The following is a 23,906-nucleotide window of genomic DNA, read 5'->3' on the forward strand; positions in this document are numbered from 1 at the left end:
GTAGGTGCTCACAACAGCTATATTTCCGAAAATACCACACCTAACAAAAGAAAAAGGGATTATTGTGTTTTTGCATATTCGTGATTATTGCAGTCACCTTATGAGGTATGGAAGAGCTTTTTACTAATCTATGTAGCCTGTACCACTGTTCTCAAAGTAGTTTTAAAGGAGCCATGTAGACGAAGGGGAAGTTTGGTTGATTCGAAAGACTGCCGACTCGGAATAACACTGACACCACTTAAGCGCAAACTTCATTCGAGTAGGTTATATAATGAAGGAAAAAGAGGGTGGCCAAGCGGACCTCTAGCTCGTTTCCCGCACTAAAACCTATGACGAATTGTGGTCGGCTATGTGATTGACCGAGGCCAACAAAAGCAAACGCAAGTTAAACAATGCCGATAACCTTGCACAAAGAGCTCTTTTTCTGCTTAAAATGTAATCGATATTAATTTTATAGCACTAAGAATAGTGGAGTAAACAATGGAAATTACGGAAGTGGACGTAAACACAGAAGCACCAGTGCTTACTGCAATTGGTGTTGCGCGCACAATGCTTGTTATAACTGCATGGACGTCCGGCACTCTGCGGTTGTCTCACGTGACCTTGGCCAATCGGCGTAAGCGACATTTTCTGACGTGACCCTGATTGTCGAGCATACCCCGTGTTTCCCGAAACGATTACTTCCAATCGAAAAAAAAACAAGCCAGGGGGGCATAAGGCCAGAAACAAAGCGTGAGCGGACAGCGGTCCTACGCAGTATAGTGGCGCCATCTAGGAGGGCAGACGGTAAACAAGTCGTTCCCATTCCTCTGCAGAATAAAAAGCGTACTAACCTCTGCTTGAAGACCTGACCCGCCTAAGTGATCATCGAAGATACCACGAAACAAACGATTTGGCGGGGAACGCAAAGTTTAACTTGCATTGGTTGATATCTCAGTGAATACCTGCTGACGGACATGCTCTAGGGGGGGGGGGACTATAAAAGGCCCAATTTTTCGACTAACATAAGCTTGCGCTTTGTCTGCATGACCCTATTACAGTTTTACTTCTACGAACTTCAATTTTGCGAAGCTTCATTCCAGAGCAAATTGCGCGCGTTTTGAGACTTTTAAACACGTAAGACTGTATTATGTTGCAATGGGTTATGCTGCAAATATTGCTCACATAAGTACGTAACAACTATTTTTAGGATTTGCCTTAAGACGACAGTTAGGCGGTGACAAGAATTTTGCAAAATTATATCCTTGACAAACTGAAAAGGCTCAAAAAATGGTATCAATACCCAGACCCTGAACAGGATTGAAATTTAAGAAATACATACTTGTTAGGATTTATTAGCAGAACTTGGCTGAATTAATATTGAAATAAACCGTTCAGTTAATGAAAAAGCACAGCTTCACTACCGGTGCAAGACTGGAGAAGCAGCAGAGCTAGCCGTTCCTTTTCCTTCGTCGTAGACCCGGATATTGCACCTCACATGAATTTTGAACTTGCCGCTAAAAGTCCCCCATTACTGGCAGGCCCGGATAGTTCTGTCTGCAGGCGTTCAGATCTCTCCCAAAGTGGACCGCGTTAGCACGCGCTAGAACACACGGCAACCGGCATCGCGGACTAAGCGTCTGTAGTGCGAAATCGGGGTCGGTGTTTCCCACTTCAGTGGCAAACGCACGTGAACTGGAGAGGAGAACAGCACGTGAGAGATCACGCCAAGAATGCTTGGAAGAGAGTGTTCTGGAAGGTGCAGGCTGCCCGGCAACAGGCGCTCCTCACGAGGGTCACGCTCACGTGCGCTTGGTACGTTGTCTAGATATTTTGATTCTGCAGGCTTTAAAGATTGCGCAAGACCACTAAACAGCATAAGAAGCCTGGACGACGTCCTGCGTTCCTTAAGAGCCGTGAGCTCCGGCTCAGTTTTCTCGTAACGCTCGGCGACGGAACAAATTGCCTAAGCAGCTCAGCTGTCAAAAGTGATGTTATTTTTTTAAAGAATTCCTCACCGATTCAGAGCTCGTTTACAAGGCGGCATAGATTTTTTTTATATAGGTAGCCCATAGGAATTTTTCAACGCTGATAGACAATGTTTTCCCCCAAACAACTCCTAATTTGGGGATAAAGATTTCGGGTACAGTACGCCTTTTACGACTTCTTAACAGGTCAGCCGGTAATATCTATGTATATTTTAATTCTGCTTACAAGTGTTACCAACACGAGTTTCCAAAAATGCTAGCTGCGGGATTTTGCTCTTCAGAATTTCGCCCTAAGAAATGTTTAGCAGTAAGTATGTTATCCTCGAACAAGCATCCCTCACGAAGCGAAAACACGTAACCCGTAAAGAGTACGCTTAGTCCAAAGTGATCAACCCAACGACTAGCATTTCTTCGAGTACATTGCTATTATGGCGTTAGAAGTTACATAGCTTTCAATTATGACTCAGCCATCAATGAGTTAGAAACGTATGCTCACATCCGCTTGTTTGACGGTAAATATCTTTCAAAGAGGGCAGGCTTGAGCCGCCACTGGCATGTAGCTATAGATACCACGCCTTTCTACACTGACTGTTCACGTTTTTCCTTTCACCTTTGGCAACTTATATGGGCATTTCAAATAACGTTTGTTCAATTCATATCACTTTTTTCGCCTCAGCATACATCGCGCATTTCCTGAGGGGGTAGCCGGTGTCTCTTCAACGGTATTCTTTTGGCGCCGTGTTTGTTTCTTGTAGCTGTAAAACCTATGCATCGTGTATTTCTATGTGGAAGAACGGTGGTGCTCTTTCGAGTTCAGGTAGCCTGAGGACAATCGCGTTTAAAATTTTACCACAAGCAATTATATCAACCTGCGTGGTGTGTGCACCCAATAATTGCACGTTATAATCGTAATACACGGCCCCAGCCCAATCGGTTTGGTATATTTACTTTGGAAATTTCCAACCAGAACTGTGTTGTCACCGTATTTAGGCCACAGCTTAAATGCCTTAGAAGTGACGGCTTCGATTTGTATAACGTCATGAAAGAATAAATAATTCTGAAAAGTAACGAATCATTTTACTAAAAGGTTGTTACGTTCATACAGCTGGAGCGCACTTTGTTATTTGCGGACTTGGTTACTCTTTAAGAAGACCAGTCCTAATACAATACATAGTGGGTGCATGCAGAAAACAGTAAACGTCCTTGCTCAAAAAACAATATATGCATGTGAGTGGTTAGTATTTACAATCGTATTTTTGGCCTAGAGACTTTTATAAGCCTCGCCCTGCCATTTTCTACCATATTGGTGCCTTTGCTGCGTAAAATCAAAGTAGTTCCGTAAATTTCCCCAGTTGGGTACATCACATACGATACCACAACCAGGGTGTCGGAACGAAATGTTTTTCGTGTCTGTTTCGGTTTCGTTCCATAAATAAAAGTTCCGTTTCGATTCAGCTCCGGAACGAAAAAAAATATTAGTTCGTAACGGTTCATAACAGTTCGCGTTTGCGCAAAAAAAATTAGGTTCGTGAAATTGTTGAAAAGATAAAGAATTATGAAATTTTGTTAAAAAGGGTGATATCATGCCTAATATGTTATTGAAAAATATGATTTCTGAGGAACTCGTATAATTGTGATGTTATTGTTAAGAGTTTAAAATGGCCTCCCTCATGAAACACTGTAAAACTTCTGTTTTTAATCTTAAAGGAGACTGTTGGAGAATAGGTAGAAATGGAATAGCAATGGAGAATAGGTAGCATCAGTACCTTCAGCAACCCCCCCGATATATATCCAGACGAAGGCATAACACCACGAAAATTGGTGAATAATATTGGTGCGCATCCGCATTGGAAGCGCATTTTTAGAAACACTAATAGAGATAATACTGCCTTGCCAGAAACTGTTGCTTCCGCGTCTTCTGAAATGTTTTCCGCTGCACTCGCGTACAAGTGCAACATTAGTTGTAGCTGTTTGCATTGGGTGTGGCTGTAATCTGCTGTTCTCGCTGGCAGTGGTGCCAGTGGTGTATGTTCACACCAAAGGTTGTATTTTTTCCTCATTGTTTTTATGTCATGTTTTAGAATATTAGTGTTTATTATACATGTATCCCACCCCCTAAACAATGTAGGGCTAATGTAGGTATTTTACTAAACTAACCAAATAAATAAATGAATATATAAGGCCGTGGCGTCTGCACCGCAGCCAGATGACCGCGGCAATGACGCGCGGAGCTCAGCACTGCGCCTATCGGAACAAACGAAGAGAGTATGGGAGCAGGCACAAAGCCTTCCGAAGTAGAATGGGTGCCAGAAAAACGAAGGTCGATTTTATGCCAGAGAATCAACGCAATTTTCCATCTCGCTGAATGGAAATTGAAATGATTTCTGAAATAGCTGAAATTGCCACTCAAACCAAAAACAGAAACGAAATATTTTCGGTTTCGCTCCTGAACGAAATAATTAATATTGTTACGTTTTCGTTTTTGTTCCAACCAAAAATATCGTTTTTTTTTCGTTTTTCGTTTCCGGTTTTCCTTTCATTCCGACACCATTACCATAACACTGCGCTTTTACGAAGCTGGAGTGTCAACCTTTTTTTACTACCTGCTTTTTTACTGTGAAAAGCCCATTTGGTAGCCAAACGACCACTGCCACATGTAAACTTCGTTTAGAATAACTAATGAGTCTAAGACGGGCAGCATCATACTGTTACAAGAAAACGAGTGGATCTGGTGTAAAATAACGACGTTGTTTTAAACAAAATATTTTCAGGTATCATGTTCTTGAATTTAAAGCAGTTTAAAATGCGTTCACAAAAGAATGAAGACATTTATTTTGTAGCTTATGTGCCGGCATATAAAAATGGCCCGTCTGATGATTAATAACACAGTTATCGCGATTAGGTAAGCAAGTGATGAGACATAGTTTGTGACACCCACATTCGTTTTTTTGCGTTTACACATGATCATGTGCTTCCGTTGTAGGAGGAAAGCTTAACCACCGTAAAAAAGACATTTGAATCAAACACCTATGTATAATTTAGTTCTAAGTTTTAGATGCAAAAGAGAAAACCACACATGTTAGGAATAGAAATATTTTGCCATTTTGTACATTCCTAAAAAGGTGGAAGTTTCATTTGTAGTTTATGTAGGCTTGTATAGTCTGTTTTTAAATATCGACTTTACTTCTTCGTGACGTGGGGAGGCCTCCATAACAAGGATCAAATGGTGACCCGTGTTATCTCGGGCAAAGCTAGACTTTCTTGAATATTCCCTGTAGGCTCATACAAATGCGCGAACAGGATTAGATGGGCATTCAGCTTTCAAGGGGCGACGCTAGCATTTATAACATTAAATGAGTGAAGAAGTAATCCGAGCTGCCCGGACGCATGACGGCGCAAAAAAAAAAACATTTTCTGGAAAGAACTCTGCCAATTAGCCCTTTTATTTAGACTCATTGTTAGAACGTAGCTTTGTTTTTTAACAGCAGAACGCTTTTCAGCTTTAGGCGTTAAAATATAAAAAAATCAAGTAAATAAACCAATAATAAACACTTATTAGCACACTCTAACGTACATGCATCACTACCAGTTTATTTTGTTTCCCTACATCTTTAATTACTACCGTATTGTCGTTGCTTAAAAAACGCAAGAAAATACGTTACAGCCGGTTAGCGCCGCTGAAGTGCGCTTTCAAGCAGTTGGCGGATTTGCATTGGTTTTATATCAAGGTTTTATACCTGTATTTGTGCTTTTGGATACGAGGTGTACCATATTTCTGGGAATTTTTACCTGCACATCCACCGACTGGAGTTCTGCAGCGCATTCTTGGCCAATATCACAAAGGCTGGAAACAAACTGAAAAAAAAAACAAAAAATGGGAGTTGTGACGCCTCAAATTTGAGAAACAACTTTTTACACTTCAAGAAATTCTTACATTCCTCTCCGTTCTGCTCTATGCACAGCAAAAGGAATAAATCCGAAGAAACTTTTTTTGTTTTTTTTGTAGAGCCACATCTTCCTGTCCCAAATAAAAATAAGAAGCAGAACATGAGCAGTGGCCCTGATATCTGTCTATAATTGGGAAATTCAGCTTTGGCAGTAGACTGATAATGTGTTGAGACATTTTTAAATATTCCTTCACAATCCAACCCAACTAATTTTCCTTCTTTACTTCTTATATGTGATAAAAACATTGGCTGGCCAATGGTTTTTCAATAGTTTTGCCTGATATTGTGTGAAGATGTATAATTGATTCCGTTTGCAGCATCTTTGTGGTTATACTCGTGAATGTAGCCAGTTCCCTCTATAATGCCATTGGCCTTGAAGGTATTACTAATAAATAACTATATAAATAAATGTTCATTACCTGCATGACAAGGAAACTATGATTTTTCTGCTGTCTACTGCTTTCTACTGCTTTTCTATGCTGGTGTCTATGATTTTACGTTTCACTACTTACACACAAGTTCGCATTATGTACAAACGATGTGCCACTCTGTAGACAATTATTGCAAGGGAATTCGCAATGCCTCCAAAATGGCATCTTAGCACTTGTAACAGTGAGAACAGGATTTTATGCTTGCCAAAATATTGCCAAACCCGATCTCATCATTTGTAAATGATGAGTTCTGGTTCGATGATGAGTCAAAGTGTTCGACTGTAGAATTTTGCAGCGACTTTCTGCTTTTTTGCCCTCACCGTTACCCTGTTTCACGCCCTGTACTTCCGCAAAAGGTGATTTATTTGCACAAAACACAAAACAATAAAAATCCAGTCTTTTAGAACCGAAAAAAAGGGGATGAGGAAGGTGCTCCGGGACCGGTGTGACAATATGCCTCTAAGGGTTTTCTTGTTATACGAAAGATCCTACTAAAAACATCAAAATTTAAAACTGGCTTGATCTATCCAAACCCCTCATCATAATGAAAGCTTCTGCCAGCAGAGCAGGCTTGCTTGAATGAATGCTTCATGCGGCCGAAGGTAACCACAGTATTAGATTTTGTTTAGGGTTTATGTTGAACAGTAGAAAACCATCGGGGACACTGGGGTCCACTGTACATGACACAATAATGACGCATCGCTAAGGTGTTAGTAGTGCTCATTTCTTGGAACACGGCAGACAAACCATACTTTCTCGGTTAGATACAAGATAACCTTCAAAGCTGCTTGAAATACCGGGACACATTTTGTTGCATCCAGGTAAACAGAAGTGCAGATGGCTCATAAAAAAACGCTTATTCCTTAGCCATGGCGGCTAGTATGTCCTGCCAGACGGCGTGGTCCGTTAAAGGGAGATTCCAAGTGTGGCTGACCACAACATGCAAAGTAGTTGGGAAAAAGGTAGTTTACGCCGCTTGAGCTGACAGGAGCAGAGCATGCCCGTCGTTCGCTGTTCCAAAAAATTGGCCGCGTAACTGCTCCTTTCGTTGCAAATGACGTCAAAAGACTATAGTCTTTATCGGCTTTTGCGAAGTAAATGCCTCACTTCACTTTACCGCTCACCTCTCATGTTGTTCCTCTTGCGTCGCGTTCCTCCCAAGGTAAAGACGCCAAATGTTTGCTTAAATCATTTTAAATTTCCCGCGTTCCACTGCTCCAAACCGGGTGTCTCGATGCGAACGCTGCCGTACGGCGAAGACGAGTGTAATCGAGGCACCCTACTTCAACGTTTATAGAACCGCGTTTCCCTACTCCACGTGCGTTGCAAGCAGAACGTGGAAACTATCTAGTGGAACCTTGCGTAACTGTTGCTGGTTGATTTCTTAAAATGGCGCCAGAAGCTACAGTGGTGCTGGCGACAGCAGGCGACGGCGGAGTGAATTCTTTTTCTGCAGTTGATGAAGTATTTAATTTCACAAAAGTCAAGCATATTTGAATTTTTATAAAGGAACGCTGCAAATATCACTTCTGTATTGATTTGTTGTCTCATATTTGCGTAATGTCTTGTTCTTCTTCAACAATGTTGACAAGTATGAACATTAAACCGGACCAAGACGGGTAGATTTAGCTGTGACTATATCAGACTATTGCGCAGGCATTGTTTTGCTTTGGCTGGGTGGCTGAATCGAGTCACAGACAGACAGACAGACAGACAGACAGACATACAGACAGACCAAAATTTATGGGTTTAAGTAGCCCAAGAAAGACTATCGTCTTTAATAAATGACGTTTTCATTGATGCCGCAACAATCTAACAGCAATTGAAGCGAGATTTTGTGCTTGACTCATATTCAAATTAAGTTGTATGCACTTAACTAACACCTAATTTGGCTACCGTAGTGAGATGGCCCCACAAGCGCTTGCAGAGCAGGCCGCGAGTTTAGAACAATTATATCCGAGCAATGTAATGTTAGGCCAAAATAGTACCACCCTAACACCAGCTGACTCAGTGACAGTGATAGACGAATTGAGGTGCGTTTTTACGCGATAGCGTTATTAGGCGCATGTCTCGATTTTCCTCTGGCCGCTAGCCATCCGGGATCAGCCGTGCTCATAGGCGTCCATTGAAATGCGCCACCGTTACAACGCGGAAGCTACGACTGAGGAAGCAAGATTCGAGGGCTGCGCTGAATGTGTAATGTGACGCAACGGTAAGACAGTTTCGGAAAGGAGGACAATGATACAATGTCTGAAACGACAGAAAAGACGCGTTTTAAGCAGGTACCACACCTGCGCAGTGAAGTTCGTTGCATGCCCAGTCGGTGGCAGCATGTCCGGCAGACACCGTCACCAGCCGTGCCTGACACCACGCCATGACACTAAAGGGTGTTTTTACTACAAGATCAAAAAATATTTAGTTCCGGTAATTCATGCCCCGACGCTACACGTGGGCTACGAGGAACACCGTAGCGGATATCTCCGGAAGAATTAAGACCACTTCAGGATATTTAACGCGCCGCACAATCCCGACACACTGGCGTTTATGTTTCGTGCTTCAACCAGGAAAACAGCCGCCGCGGCCGGGAATTAAACCTCGGTCTTTTGGATTAGTAGGTCAAACGCCTTCCCCACTGAGCCACATCGGTGTATTTTCCAGCGAGACTTATGCGGGCACCGACTTTGCGTAACCTAACTAAAACCGAGGGTAAAAGATTAGAGCCGGTCTCTCAGAAATCTATGAAGCCATAGATTTGGAGCAGAAAAGAACTAAAATAAAGCCCACTATACAGCGTCTAATGACACAACTTTTCAGACTACTTTTCAATATTTCTCGGTTCCGTGTGCGCTGCAAGCTCTGTTTGGAAAACGACAGATGGTACCGCGCGGCCAAGGTATAAATCACCCTAAAAATAGGTACGGATGTCCTGCCAGAAAACAGTCGCGTACGAAGGCTCGGCGTTGCCCTAGAGACAAGCGGTAGTGCGAAACTCACAATCACCAAAGAGAGGAAATCTTTAATCAATTGCCCACAAACGAAACACCCAACCGAGAGCACAGCAAGAAAAAGAGAAACATAATTGATAAGGCTCATGCAACCACTGATCACGACCCGAATATTGCAGCGCCTACGGTACTACAAATTTACCCGCACCAAAAACGTGCAAGGAACACCATCATCAGGACTTCATATCAGGCATTCTTCAACCTCGGAATATGGACCGTGAGACGAATTAACAAAGGGTGGACAACCAGCGTAACAGACTGGACATGCATAGACGGGTCTAGAATAACAGGAAAGTCGTACTCTTGTTTAATCGATAAAATAACAATATTCGGAGCAAGGAATACAATCCGAAGGCGCAGGACAAGATCGGATGATGGTCAAAGGAAAAGTCCTTCGCCCTCCAGCCGTCCTACATAGGATGTTGGTTATAATGACGATGAATAAATCATCAACTTGAGTCTCCTAACGCATTTCAAGAAACCGAAAAAACACTCTCCTAGCACCAAGTAAGCGGATGGAAAAACAAAATTGGGAGGGGTCACCGAACAGCAGACCGGCACCCCCACCGCACGCCATGATAGAAATGGCACCGATCCAGTGACCCTGCATGAAAACTCTCATATACCAAAAATATAGATCCAATGCTGTACATGAAGAGGCGATATGGCAGGACCGAGTTCATTCGGGGAAAGTTTCAGTATCATGAGACCACAGTATACAACGACTCCGGGATGTACAAAAGCACGAGGCCCGAATGGTCGTACTTGACTACTTTGGTAATCTTTGTGACTGCGTGTCCCTCGAACATACAGTAACAAACAAGTGGAAGTTCGAGCCTTCGTCTTGGCAATCGGAATACCAGAAGTATCAAATAGAAGCGTAACATAAAAGAAAATATATCCACAGTTCCGTCGCTGTTCTAAACTCTCATCCGTATGATTACCCCGACTGCGTACTCATCCCGTTCCTACTTTTCCTCCACCACCACTCCAGTCGCCTCTTCGTCACCTCTATGGCCTTGAAGGTGAGGTTCACCCTCGCCCCAAACCCCAAAGCCTCCACCAGCATCGTTTCCCCCTCACCCCGTGGTGGTCATATCTTTGTACAGTTCCTGACAATATGGTCTATAGTTTCCCGATCACTGCTGCAGCACGCACATGTTTCATCCTGCTGCCTGTAGCTACCCGTGTATGCCCGGGTTCTCAGGCACCCTGCCCGAAAAGCAAAAAAAAAGTTCCTGCGTTTTTGCAGCCGCCCCTTTCCATAGGGGCGATTTCCCGTGCAAGCCGGGTGAATTTCCCAGGAGTTGTAGTCCCACACAAGGGCCGAGCGCCAGGCCGGGGAGTTGCTTGTACCTATTTTACCGGCAGGTTCCCGGCGCCACCAAGGACACGAATTCACATGGCGCCTTCCACAGCGACGATGGACGCTCAACTCGCAACCGCCTGTGGCAGGACATGCCGCCAGACTCTTTCACCGCCGGCAATGGCGCAACACGGCATGATGGCCAGGGGCCCCGCCAGATGGACGAGGGTGAGGGGCCGCTCGATAGGGTAAAGGCAGCTTTCCAGACGTGGATTCCCCTTTCAAGGGTCCGCACTCGACCAGGGACGCCTGTACCCACTAAAGAAACCGTTGGGTGCCCGGCGGCACCAGGATTCGAACCCAGTACCTTCCGCATACGAGGCGAGTGCTGTACCTCTCAGCCACCACTGCGGTTAAAAGTTACGACCACTTCCACCGAGGCATTTCCCGACAAAGTCGGGTAACTTCCCAAGCACGAGATCCCCTGTGCAGGGGGTGCCTGTACCAATTTTTCACTGGTTGGTGCCCAGCGGTACCGAAGTAACTCGCACATTCTCGTACCCCATGGTACAAACCGACGTGGTGGATCGGTTTCCAGTACACTGGATCCCCCGTACGGGGGGCGCCTGTCCCCATTTTTATTCTGGTGGGTGACCAGCGGCTCCTGAGGAACCTACCACGTCTGCCGCAGTGGTAGTGCGTGTCCCAGCCTTCATACCCCGCCGAGACAGAGGGCGCTTGTACCCTTTGAACTGGTTGGTGCCCAGAGGTCCCAGACCCTGCCCGAAGGGGTTCGAGGAACCTACCACATAGCCTCCCATGGCTGCTTGTGGTCAAGCTCCATGCGTTTTTTCCACCGTCGAGACAAGCTACGGTAGGGGGGCGCTTGTCCCTTTAAAGAAATCGGTGGGTATCCGGCGGCCCAGGATTCGAACCTGGTACCTCCCGCTTGCGATACGAGTGTTTTACCACTCGACCATCGCCGTCGGTCAAACGTTCCTGCGTTTTTGCAGCAGCCCCTTCCCATAGGGGCGATTACCCGTGAAAGCCGGGTGAACTTCCCAAGCGTTGTAGTCCCACACGAGGGCCGAGCGCCAGGCCGGGGAGTCGCTTGTACCTATTTTACTGGTAGGTGCCCGGCGCCACCAAGGAACACGAATTCACATGGTGCCTTCCACAGCCACGATGGACGCTCAACTAGCAATCGCCTGTGGCCGGACATGCCGCGAGACTCATTCACCCCCGGCAATGGCGCAACGCGGCATGATGGCCGGGGGCCCTGCCAGATGGACAAAGGTCAGGGGCCCCTCGATAGGGTAAAGGCAGCTTTCCAGACGTGAATTCCCCTTTCAAAGGTCCGCACTTGACCATGGACGCCTGTACCCATTAAAGAAACCGGTGGGTGTCCGGCGGCACCAGGATTCGAACCCAGTACCTTCCGCATACGAAGCGAGTGCTGTACCTCTGAGCCACCGCTGCGGTGGCGATGGCTGTGAACTGTGAATATGAATGGCTGTGAATGGCTGTGAAGATATCGGGCTGTGAACTCCCCCTGGCGGTCCAAATATGAACGAGGCAGTTCTTTCACATTGTTCTAAAGAAAGCGCGTTCGCTCATTGACGTTGCTTTAGAGTACAATTTTTTTTCCGCTGGTCATGGAACAGTAATTCTGAGATGCTAATGCACACAGTTACTGTTAAGCTTGTGAACGCCTCTTCCACTTCGCGTGCTAAATATTTTCTTTGTAAACTGAAGCTTTTATTCTTTCCACAACATAATGCAGACATATGAAGTTGCAGTGATTATATTCCTTCAATGTTGCTCGAAACAAAAGGATAGGAAGATGAGTCTGCTCGGGTGTCATAAAATCAAACCTATCCCCCATTCATTTCAATTGCACAAAAACATTTTTCCACCGCAAAAAGTGAGATACTGCCGCCCCACTTGCAATTATATCGGCTGTACGTCAATGGTGCGTATGAACAACGTAGAATCTCATGCAAATGCGTCTAACATCTCCTGATCCCCTGAGATCGTCACAGATAGTACCGATAAAAGCATTGTGAGGATAATATTTTGCACGTGATACCGCACAAATAACTGGTTCTGATAAACGCGCTGTTAAACAGTGCTTTCGACCTCGAACAATCGAAACCTCAAGCAGCCCTTGCTCGTTTAATTCATATACAGGGTGATCAATGTTAAGTAGGTAGGTTTTGTTTAACTTACGTGCTTATATGCGCGTGAAGACCTCTACAGAGAGGTTATGCGTCCAGGGGGACACAAAATGAGGAAGTAACTATTGATGTCGGTGAAATTATTATCTGAAAATGAATAAAAACTTCAATGGCTGCAGTAAGCAGAACTGTTTGTATGGAAAACTTAGACACCCACGTGTTCCCACGCAGTTTTATTTTGCCGAAATCGTCTAGCACATCCGTGCTCTGAGATGTCGAGCTGCGAAGTTTAATTGTCATGGCATCATTACGCATGCAAGACCGTAACGAACGGCGCAAAGCTTCTATCTTTTGTGACGTGCCTAGTGTGTACGGTGTTTAGTTTGACAACGGGTTGGAGTCATAGCCTTATGTGATAACTGGCCCCCTTTCAGTCTTGGCTGATGTTATCGCAATCTGAAATACTCAGAACCGGAATCGAAACAGAACAAAAGTGACGGGCTTTCCGCCGGTATTTACTGTCTAGCATGCGTAATTATGTGAACGGGAATTAAATTTCTCAGTTCGATATTTCGGAGCATAGATGCGCTAAAAGAATTCCGTCAAATGCAACTGTGTAGAAACACTATTTCGTGTAACTCTTTAATTCAAACATGCCTGCTTACTAGAGCCCCTTAAAAGTCAATTAAATATATTTAACAAATTAGTCCACTGATATCAATCATAACCCCCTAATTCTGTGTCGCCCTGGGCGGATGACCTCTCTGCAGAGGTGACCTTCATGTAAATGTAGGCGCCTTATTTTAAAAAAACCTGTTGCCCTTATTTTGATCACCCTGTATAGTACAGCTACTATATACAGTCACATGGCACCGTGGTACTAGCGCTTGGGGGGAATTTTGCTACGTTGAAAAACAAAGTAATCTCGTTTTGCGGCCTACTTGCTTATTTACTCGTAGATAGGCAGCATTCTTTGAGGCTTCTCCCAAGCTATAGCGGCAGTTTTGTGCGAAGCAGATGGCGCGTCTCGAGTGAGAAAATCTCATGTTATGACTGCGTCTCACCTTGTAAGCGAGGTCCGACGGAGGAGCTGGTTTTACGGCATCTAGCATGGGAACGCACTCCCGAACAACGTACTGCATGGCTCTTCCAAGACTTGTTGCATAGAGTATCGCTAAAATAGAGAGAAAATGGAAAGTGCCAAAGTTGTTACAAGAAGGTTTTCTGCTTCGGTTATAGCACTAATGAATTTCTGTTGGGCGGCTATAATAGTAGCTGTGCTACCTGAGTGGGCCCCAATGCTGGTGCACACGTGCACGTTTTGCGACCTAAGAAAACCATCGGTGAAAACGGTGATCCAAAACAACAAAAAAGAATAATTTTATAGTACCCAGTGTAAAGAACTGTGTGGTGATTGAACCCGTATTCTTGCATGGAATCTCTTTTTCATGGTATTTCCTTTCGTAGCATATTGTTATGTCTTACCTCGAACTCTGTTTTAATCACATTTGTGTACCCTGCAATCGCCGCAGCTTACGAATTTCTTAGCCATTTTCTGCACTAGAGAAAACCGTTTTGCGACATCGCCCTCCATCCCCATTTTTTGTTTTACGGTGATGAATAATTTGGCAGCCGCCGCAGTGGCTTAGTGGCTACGGCGTTGTACTGTTGAGCCCAAGGACGCGGATTCGACTCCCGGCCGCGGCTGCCGCTGTTCTGATGGAGGCGGAAAGCGAAAACTCCCGTCTGTTCAAGATTCTGGCGGACGTTAAATATGCCCAGGTAATGAAAATTATTCCGGAGCCCTCTACTACGACGCGCCCCGTCGCCTGTGTAGCGTCGGCGCTTCAAATGTCACAATCAATCAATAAAAGTTTTGGCGCATATCTGCTTGCTTGGCAACAAATGTAATTGAAAGGCCACAGTTCCACCTTCCTGGCGACGTACCATCCTATCGTCTATTCGTCTTGCCCCTCGCTTTTTGTCGTTTGTTTCTCCTCCTCCAATGAGCGTTTCAATGAAGTATTAGTCTATGCAATTAAATTTTAAAACGTTCGCGTACCTCGTGCACCGCCTGTTACGATAGTGAGTGTCATTTCCTTAATGTTTTGAGGCCCATGCTCTAAACAGCTCTGTAACACGAAATCCGGCATCTAGATTCCGTCACAAAGAAGGCGCCTTCAGAAGCCTTCCTCCACAAGGTGTTCTACATGATAAAGTGTTCCACACCGCGAGGCTCAGCTCGCCAGTTGCAATAGGGCAGATTCCAGTCCAGTACACCGAATATATAGAAAGAGCGGAAGAACGTCGATGAACGAGGCAGCAAAGAAGCCGGTAAGTTCATCTTTGTCGTCAACTCCCCAATTACAGGGAAGGAGCAACAGAAGGAGACTCAGGCATTCTAATCGTGCTGTCGCCACTACAACACTTAAAATGGGCTTGTATATCCTAGGCATTTTTTCTTTTCGCTCATGGGACAGCACGAGCGGAAATCTTTTTGCTGTTGTGGGTTTTGTCTCGCCTTTTTGGCACCAGAGGAGGTGGGCGGGGAGCGACTTGCAAGGGGCCGCCTGGGAAACCTGATATTTATACGGGTATGATTTGTATTTAAAATGCCTGTGTAACATTTTCTGCGCTTGGAGCTTGCAGTGTCTTTGCCCGGGAGATTGATATATACATCTTTTCATGTTACGTCCGTATTTCTCGGCATACTCGCTCTACTCGCTCCACTCGCTCTACTCGCTCAAGCCAAGCCAAGCCAATGGTGGCCGCATGTGATTTTTTGCGGCTCCCGTCCCTTTTACTTTTCTTTGTGTTTTTGAAGTTGCGCTCTGGGTGCTCTGCGCACCTCACCACCCGTGAACCCTTGTGGGACGCACCTACGAATATCCGGCGGACGTCGTTCGAAAGAGATGCCTCTCCTGTGACTTATCGCTGCCCTGCCGGTAGGCCTACTCTGTGGCCCGTCGTAGTTCCTCCTTCAGCTCATACGTACCACCGGAACATTCCTTCAGCGGAGCTCGCCTGGAGCGCTCGCCACCACTACATCGTCGTATATCTCCTCCTCGCTGGCGACGTTTCGTCTAACCCCGGACCCCACCACCCTGGGCGGCCCACGTGACCTATATGCCCCTACTGTGATCGAGCTGTGTATGACCATGTTGCTGCGCTCCAGTGTGATGGGTGCAATCGGTGGCTGCACCGATCGTGTGAGGGAGTTTGTCTCGCAGCGTATCCCGGCCTATCCGCATCGTCTTCACCGTGGTTTTGTGCGCCGTAGCAACTTCCGGCTTTCAATGATTCACTCTTGACCGAAGATCAGCTTCTATCATTTGCTTCTCAAGCAAGTCCTCCTTCCTCCAACCCACCTCTCCCGCATCAGCCGGCCCCTAAGCGCCCTATGATCTGGTTAGAAAATGCCCGCTCCGTAAGGAACAAAATATGGGAGCTTCAGGCCACCATGGCTGCCATGCCACATACGATATTCGCACTATTTGAGACGTGGTGGGACGGGTTTAATCCCAATGGATAGCTTGCCCCACTTGACCAGTTTACCATTTTCTGCAAGGAAAGGATCCAAGGACCTCCCGAGGGGGCGGTGTTTTGGTAGCGGTACCGACCTCGCTGCCATGCCGCTGGCGCCAGAAATTTGAATCAGAGGATTTAGAATCCCTATTCATTGAACTAACAATCAAGCGGCGCAATTATCTCGTGATTTGTGCGTACTGCCCACCTGCTTTGCGCGCCGATTCCTACAGCCTCTTCCGTCATTCAGTTGAGCGCAGTTTCTCTAAGCAGCACGTCCCGCAACATATACATTGTTGGCGATTTTAATGCACATATAGACTGGAGTGATCCACCAAACCCTATCCCGCAGGACCCCACCTCTGACTCCTTCCTCGAAAGTATGGAATGCACAGCGTTCACACAACTGTGCACTGAACCAACCTATACTTCACATGCCGGCAGTAAGTCCTACCTCGACCTGTGCTTCACTTTGGGCCCTACACTCGTCCAGGAGTGCACTACGACAGCTGGCCTAGGCTCAACAGACCACTGTGGCCTGCATTGAACCACATTCACATCCCTCCCAATCTGTGGCCCCCACACTCGGCTTGTCTATTCCTATAGACACCTGAACTCCGACCATTTTCATCGACTTGTTGCCCTTAAACCCTGGGACATTGTACTGTCTGAAGCCAACACCAACGACATGTATGACCTTTACACTTCTCTGATGGCCTCCCTAACATCCGACACTGTCCAAACTAAAGGCCGCCATCGCAAAAACCACGTTCCGTGGATTACTGGTGACATAATAGCCCTCTGCAACCGCATGGACAAGATGTTTCGTCATGCCAAGAAAAGCCACTCCCACAATGACTTACTGGCAGCCAAACAACTGCAGCGGAGAGCAAAGAAGCAAGTTCGTATTGCCCATCAACGCTTTGCTGAAGATATTGGTAGTAAAGCGGCCAAGCAGCCGAACCTATTCTGGGCGTACATTAACTCCCAGCGGAGGCAGTCTCGGTGTCCATCCTTTGTCATCAGTGGTGGCACCACGACCTCACCATCCCTCATGGCTGAAGCATTCAGCCAGAATTTTTCCTCAGTGCGGACACGTGACCTAACACCTTCGTTTACTGCCAGCTACCCTGACCAACCTGCGGGACTCGTCTCACAAGAAATGCCTACCCCACAAATAACCCCATAAGACGTCTTAGACGCAGTTTCACAAATTAAACCTTTCCAAGTCCTGGTCCCGACGGTATACACCTATTGATATTCATATCTGCAGCTCCATTCATGGTCCACTTCCTGTGCTCACTGTTCCAAAAAATACTGGACTCCGGTGTAACTCCAGATGCATGGAGGAAAGCCAAGGTCTCACCTGTGCACAAGGGTCACAGTGCCCGTGCTGACGTCCTATCTTCGTACCGGCACATCGACAACATCTACATTGTCTGTCGTACCTTCGAGCGTGTTTTAAATGCGAAAACTCAGACGCTCCTAGAGGGGCATGAACTCTTGTCCCCGGCCCAGCATGGCTTTCGCCGCAACCGCAGTTTTGAGACTGCGCTTGGCGCCCTGGTGCACAGAGTAAGTGCCCATCTTGATGAGCGTATCCCATGTGAGCTCGTTCAGCTGGATCTGTCTCGAGCTTTTAACTGCCTATCACACGCAGCCCTGCTGAGTTGCATTGAAATGAAGGGGAACTCAGGTGGCTTACTCTAATGAATCTCGTCATGCATAAGTAACCGCACCCAGCGTGTCATCTACCAGGGCGCGACCTCTTCCAGCACGGCAGTCCTCGCGGGTGTACCAGAGAAGTGTACTTGGGTCAACACTGTTCACAATCTACATTGACAGCGTCACTCACGAACTTAACTGCATACCATTTCTTTACGCTGATGACATTACGCTGCTCCAGCCCATCCACCGACCTGCTCACTACACCTCCCTTCAGGCTGAACTGTACTTGTGTCACCGCTGGACTGAAGAACACCAACTCACTTTAAAGACCGTCAAATCCTGCACAATGACACTCACCGGACTGTGTGGCCCTCGTGAAGTCCCAGTGCTCACTCTTGGAGGCCGCGAACGTAGGCTAGTAATATCAACAATGATTATCTGTGTTGAACTTGACTCGCGCCTATCCTTTGCTGCTCCTCACGTCCACCGCACTGTGGCCAGATCCCGCCGCATGCTTGGCTTTACCACGCGCAGCACTGTCGGCCTGCCCCTCATGGCGTTTCGGCAGCTGTACACTGCCCTAGTCCTGCCTGTCATGGTGTACTGCTCTGCCATCTGGTTGTCCCACTATGCTGCCCTTCAATCTCGCCTTGCCAGCGTGCAACGACGTGCAGCCTATACCTTCTACTCTTGGAGCAGGCCATAAAGCCAGCGCCTGTCCTACATACAAATGCAGACTGCCGCCCTGCTGCAATTTTCATCCTGGCAGCCCCTTATGTCTCGAATCCAGGCTGCCACCATCTGGCTTCTATGCCGTCTCTTTGATCCCGGACACCATACCCTAATGGGTGCGCCACGCCTCAACCGCAGCACAAAGCGCCTCGAGCCCCTTCTGACCCGAATGAAGAGACATGGTTCTTCATGACTCCCCCGTGCTATTGCGCTGCGGCGATAGCTTCCAGCAGACCTCACCGGAATATTCCCACCCGAAAATGACAACATCAGACTTGTCTTAAAGTCTGCACAGCGCCTGAAGTAGCCACTGGACCTGGTCATCACCCCACGTATTCCCTTACTCTGATCTGCATTCTGTATTTATTTTTTGCCATGCTATTCCGCCCTCTTTTCGACCTCCTACTTTTTCCGCCCACTTTTTTCCCCCTCACTTCTTTGTTTTTCCAATTCCCCTTTCTCTCATCCACTTTGACCTGTAATTTGGGTCCTAGGTTGGGTACGCAAGCCTGACTGGTATGGGCAATTCCTCCATTTTGCGGCCCTGTCCGCCTGGTTCCACCCACCATGACTACAAATAAGGTATTAGTATTATTATTACACTCACCTTTGTGAAAAATCACCATTAACGCTAAGCCCAAGCCCAATTAAACTGACAAGAAGGCCACATGCAAGTTTATTTGAACCAAGGTATGTGACAATAAGCCTTTCCGTTTTGTTCATTACTATGCATGGGATCGCTAATTTGTTTGAGGAAATAAACCACTTCCTCTGAAAGAATACCTGGAATACCTAGAAAGAGTACCAAGAAAGAGTACCTCTGAAAGAATACATTGAAAACATTCTCAGGTCGCTTACGTATGCTAAAGGGCCGTTCGTGTACACTATGTGTTCTGGTGCGGGAGGACAACACAGGCCTTAGAGCACAATTTAAAGGCGATAGGTCAACCGTACAGGAAGGTCACGTGGTTAAAAATTGTGGGGTGGATTTAATGTGATTATGAGAGGCTCGTGGGTGTATAACGACCTGCTTGTGACAAAATCCAGGTCATACTTTTCAATGACTTCCAAATTCTGCATGGTTTTTGCTCCTTTTTGTCGTTTTGCTTTCTCCGTCTTTGGACAAGATATAATTGAACAGGCTTCTTAACTGCGCCATGTTGTTTGCGTTTGATTATTTGGTTTTGATTCTTCGATTTTGTTCATGAAAAACCTGAACTATAATACTGGTTACATCGCATGCCAAAGCTCCACTAAAGTCAGAGTTATTGTGTCCAGCTGTTCTACACCCGTGCCGCCACGTTCACGAATCACGCCGCACGCACTATTGTTTACCTTTTACGTTAAAAATCAAAGTTTTGTGTGTTGGTCGCATGTGTTTCCACAGCTGCCGATTCCCGGCAATCTCTAGAGAAAGTATGTGCCGTGAAAAGGAACAACGCCCAAACCCTTTGATCACTCTTGCCAACATGCATGGAGATCAGTGCTGTGGTGCTAAAAGATCCCAGTGGCACGTAAGTCTCACTGCGTGCTTTGAAGGCCAAATCCTGGCTATTGTTATCGAAACTTGTTTATTGCTACAATGTACTTGCATTTCTTTGCTTTCATTCCGTTTTTTGGCGCGAAATACTTCGACCGATTTCCTTTCTGCTGCACCGTGTATTCGCTCGCCAAATATTGTTTTTCTAAAAATGATAGACCTTGCAGAGTTGTTGGTTTTACACCATCTTTTATGTGTTTCGGCTTTTGGTGGGAAACCCTTATTTTTGTCTTCGTTTTTTAGGGCAGCGCAAAATACAAATACTCTTTTTAGGATTCTAGAATATTTTAGTTGACATTTTATATTTTTACCGTTTCCCAAATGTTTGTTACTGGTACAACATTTTATTCACCACATAATAACTATTTTTTGTTACAGGGCGTTATACAGTTGGTGCTCTCGGGCACTCCGAATGAATGCTGATGCCGCATAACGGTGGCCGCCTAAACGTTAACGCAAGACCTTTACCGCATGACTACGGAAGGAAGATTCGTAGCTATGTCACCATCGTGTGTGCACATGATATTCCCGCACCCAACGGTAATGTCATGCAAGGTAGCATTTTGGGAGTTCTAAAGGATATCCTACCCTAATGAATAGCAGCCTACCATTTTCGCTGAAGAAGAAAGTGCATGACAGCTGCATCTTACCGGTACTTACCTACGGTGCAGAAACCTGGAGGCTCACTAAGAGGGTTCAACTTAAATTGAGAACGACTCAGCTTGCAATAGAGCGGAAAATAATAGGTGTAACTTTAAGGGACAAGAAGAGAGCGGAGTGGGTCAGGGAACAAACACGTGTTAAGGACAAAACAGTAGAGATTAAGAAAAAGAAATGGACGTGGGCAGGGCATGTAATGCGAAGGCAAGATAACCGCTGGTCATTAAGGGCAACAGAGTGGATTCCTAGAGAAGGCAAGCGTTGCAGGGGGCGGCAGAAAGTTAGATGGGCAGATGAGATCAAGAAGTTTGCGGGGATAAATTGGTCACAGTTGGCACAGGGCCGAGGTAATTGGAGAATAATGGGAGAGGCCTTTGCCCTGCCGTGGGCGTAGATAGGCTGATGATGATGATGATGATGAAAGGATATCCATTGGTGAACAAAGCTAAATTCGTGATTGTAACGGTAACTATTCGGTTTTGATTATGGAGTACCGCTAAACGCCTCAAGTTCAACTGCACTGTTTTATCCCGACTGTAATACTCCAAAAGTGCTTTAATAATCTTTGCTGACGGAGTACCTACGGCTGCAAACAAGGTGTTACGGTCACTCTTGTATGCTTTGTATGTGGCTACGCATAGTGTCACTAGATAAGGTTACAGAGTATCGGCACTCTTTTCTCCCATTGTTCCGTGCCGCCGTCACGATCCTTGGCCAGTTCGGATCACGTGATATTTGTTCATACTGCGACGGTTCATGGGCGACGCCATTTTGTTGCTTGTGCATTTTCTGTCGGCAAACTGAGGTTGACTAAGCCTGTTTTCTCTGCTCTGCGGCTGCGCGCGACTGACGACATTTCGACAGCGAATCAAAGATAACGCGCGTAGCAGCATTTCAGCAGCAGAAGTGCGTCCGAAGATGCCGTTATGCTGCATCTTCGGCAGTGTTGTTAACAAACGACCGGGCAGAAGTTAGCGGTGAGGGCGTAGAAGCGGCAATCTCGCAACACTGATAAACACCAAAATGGCCGCCACAGCTGACTTGCGTATCCCAGTGGCGATACTGTTATACCATATCTAAAGGCACTAGCTACGCCCGCGGGTGAAGTACGACAGACATTACCTGTGCGCTTGTCCACATTGCAAGATAAACTCCGAGATGTAATGCTGATAGCGATAAGGACTACCCGTAGAAACATTTTTTTACAAACTCAACCAGCTCGCTCCGCCAAAGTCCAGTGACTACATTATCACCGAGAAAGCCGACAAAATTACGTTCCTTATTTAGAAAGTGCCCTGCAAAAACACTGGTTGAGATATGGACTGTCGTAAATTCTACCGTGCAGAGAAACGAAGCGAGAAAAGGCAGGTGAACGAACACCGAGTGCCTTACTTTCATTGCGTTTTTAACATTTTAATGCTTCAATTTTGATGCTTTTAGATTTGATTTATGCCACCCCCTGTTTCCCAGACCCGAGAAAACGACCTCGCTGTACAGCCCGCCGGCCATCTCGTACTACAAGGTTTGTTTTTGCCGCAGCTGGGAAATTTAAAAGGAGTTCTCACTCGTCCCAAGCACAAAAACTAGAATAGCTGCTTTGAACACAATTCAAAAAGTAATAATGAATGCGTAAAAACTGTCACACGAAGGGCCATAAATTTATTCAGCGGAGTGGCACACGTGTACACGGTAGCCTTTTACGACCAACACGAATTTATCTGAAATACGTGGTCAGGGATTTTTTTAGGAAATTAACGTAGTTTGAATGAACTGGTTTTCGAAAATAGCATCCGGCAACGAATGCAGAACTACACACTCAGAACGTAGACAGTGCGTTCACATAAGGTGGCCGGAGCAGCAGGATTAGGGCATATTCTGGAGAGAATTCCGAGGCGCTCATAAAGCAATGGAAGTAGCTGCATGGCAGAATGTGTTCCCTTCAACATGCCGCACACATAGGCATACATTTTATGGTGAGACTTCGTGGTCCACTCTAAACAGCCTTTGCAAATGTTGAAACCAAATGTAACGTAGACGGAATCTGCAAGAGCCCTAGCTCCGTACATGCACATCAAATCAGCCGCGTGAGGAGCATGACGTTTTGTATAGTACCGATGGCGAGGTGAACTGCACGATAGAACAATTCATCGGTTGCACGTGCCATTCAAAGCACCGTAGGTTTAGCAGTTGATTTTCAGGATAGTGAAATAAAAATCAAACCTCAAACTGCATGAAGGAAGCCATAAAACTAACAGAGCACTGGTTAGCGTAGAACACAGAACTGAACGGAGTGCTTATGGCACACAGGAAACACGTCCAAAATGCTGTGATCGAAACGATTGCTGTGGACAAGAGAACAAACTGGGCAAGAAACAATATAGTACCTGTTAAAAATAATAGACTTGGATTTATCATGCAGTGCTACAAAATGACAACCCGTCGATCACCAGAGTAACAGAATGGGCAGCGAGAGACGATATCTTTACACCTTTTTTCATATGCTGCAAGAGAAAAACTATAAATTAAAAAAAGTAAGACAGTTGACTCCATGGAGAAATGAATTTAGAAAATTTGGTGGAAAATATCACTATCAGGGAGGCAGGCTGAAAACGGTGAATGACGACACGAGAGGCCTTCAGTCTGCAGTGGACTTCTATCCGCGGACGACGATGCCTACGATATTGAAGGAAACGCTTAATAACGCAACGCTAGTGATTCGACGGCTTTAAATCCGTGCACTCAAGAAACTGACTTGTTGTCCCTCAAACTGCTCAGGCACAACGTCTTTCGGAATACCGTTTTTTATGCGATGTCACTTTCGGTACTGTTTTCTCAAACTTTCGTTCCTAGCGGAAACATTGGGCTACGGCGCGGCCACTCGCTGTAACGGCAGTTGTTCTACAGTCAAAAGCAGCTTTACCACCAGCTACCCTGTCATGATATGGCGT

The 23,906-nt window shown here is 46.0% G+C and overlaps 1 protein-coding gene across 1 annotated transcript in view; it reads right to left on the minus strand.

The window, feature by feature from the left end:
* The window catches only part of LOC144166103 (uncharacterized), a 40,324-nt gene extending 18,127 nt beyond the window's left edge, over positions 1-22,197 (minus strand). The window contains exons 1-3 of the mRNA XM_077695735.1: positions 22,081-22,197; positions 13,898-14,007; positions 5,757-5,822 (exon numbers count right to left, since the gene is read on the minus strand). Coding sequence (XP_077551861.1) covers positions 5,757-5,822; positions 13,898-14,007; positions 22,081-22,156 — 252 coding nt within the window. The 5' untranslated portion in view covers positions 22,157-22,197. The remainder of the gene's footprint in view (positions 1-5,756; positions 5,823-13,897; positions 14,008-22,080) is intronic.
* Between the last annotated feature and the right edge of the window lie 1,709 nt (positions 22,198-23,906).

The sequence above is a fragment of the Haemaphysalis longicornis genome, unplaced genomic scaffold (genome assembly GCF_048455015.1).
Source record: "Haemaphysalis longicornis isolate Haplotype H1 unplaced genomic scaffold, Haemaphysalis longicornis Haplotype H1 scaffold_16, whole genome shotgun sequence".
Lineage (NCBI taxonomy): Eukaryota > Metazoa > Arthropoda > Arachnida > Ixodida > Ixodidae > Haemaphysalis > Haemaphysalis longicornis.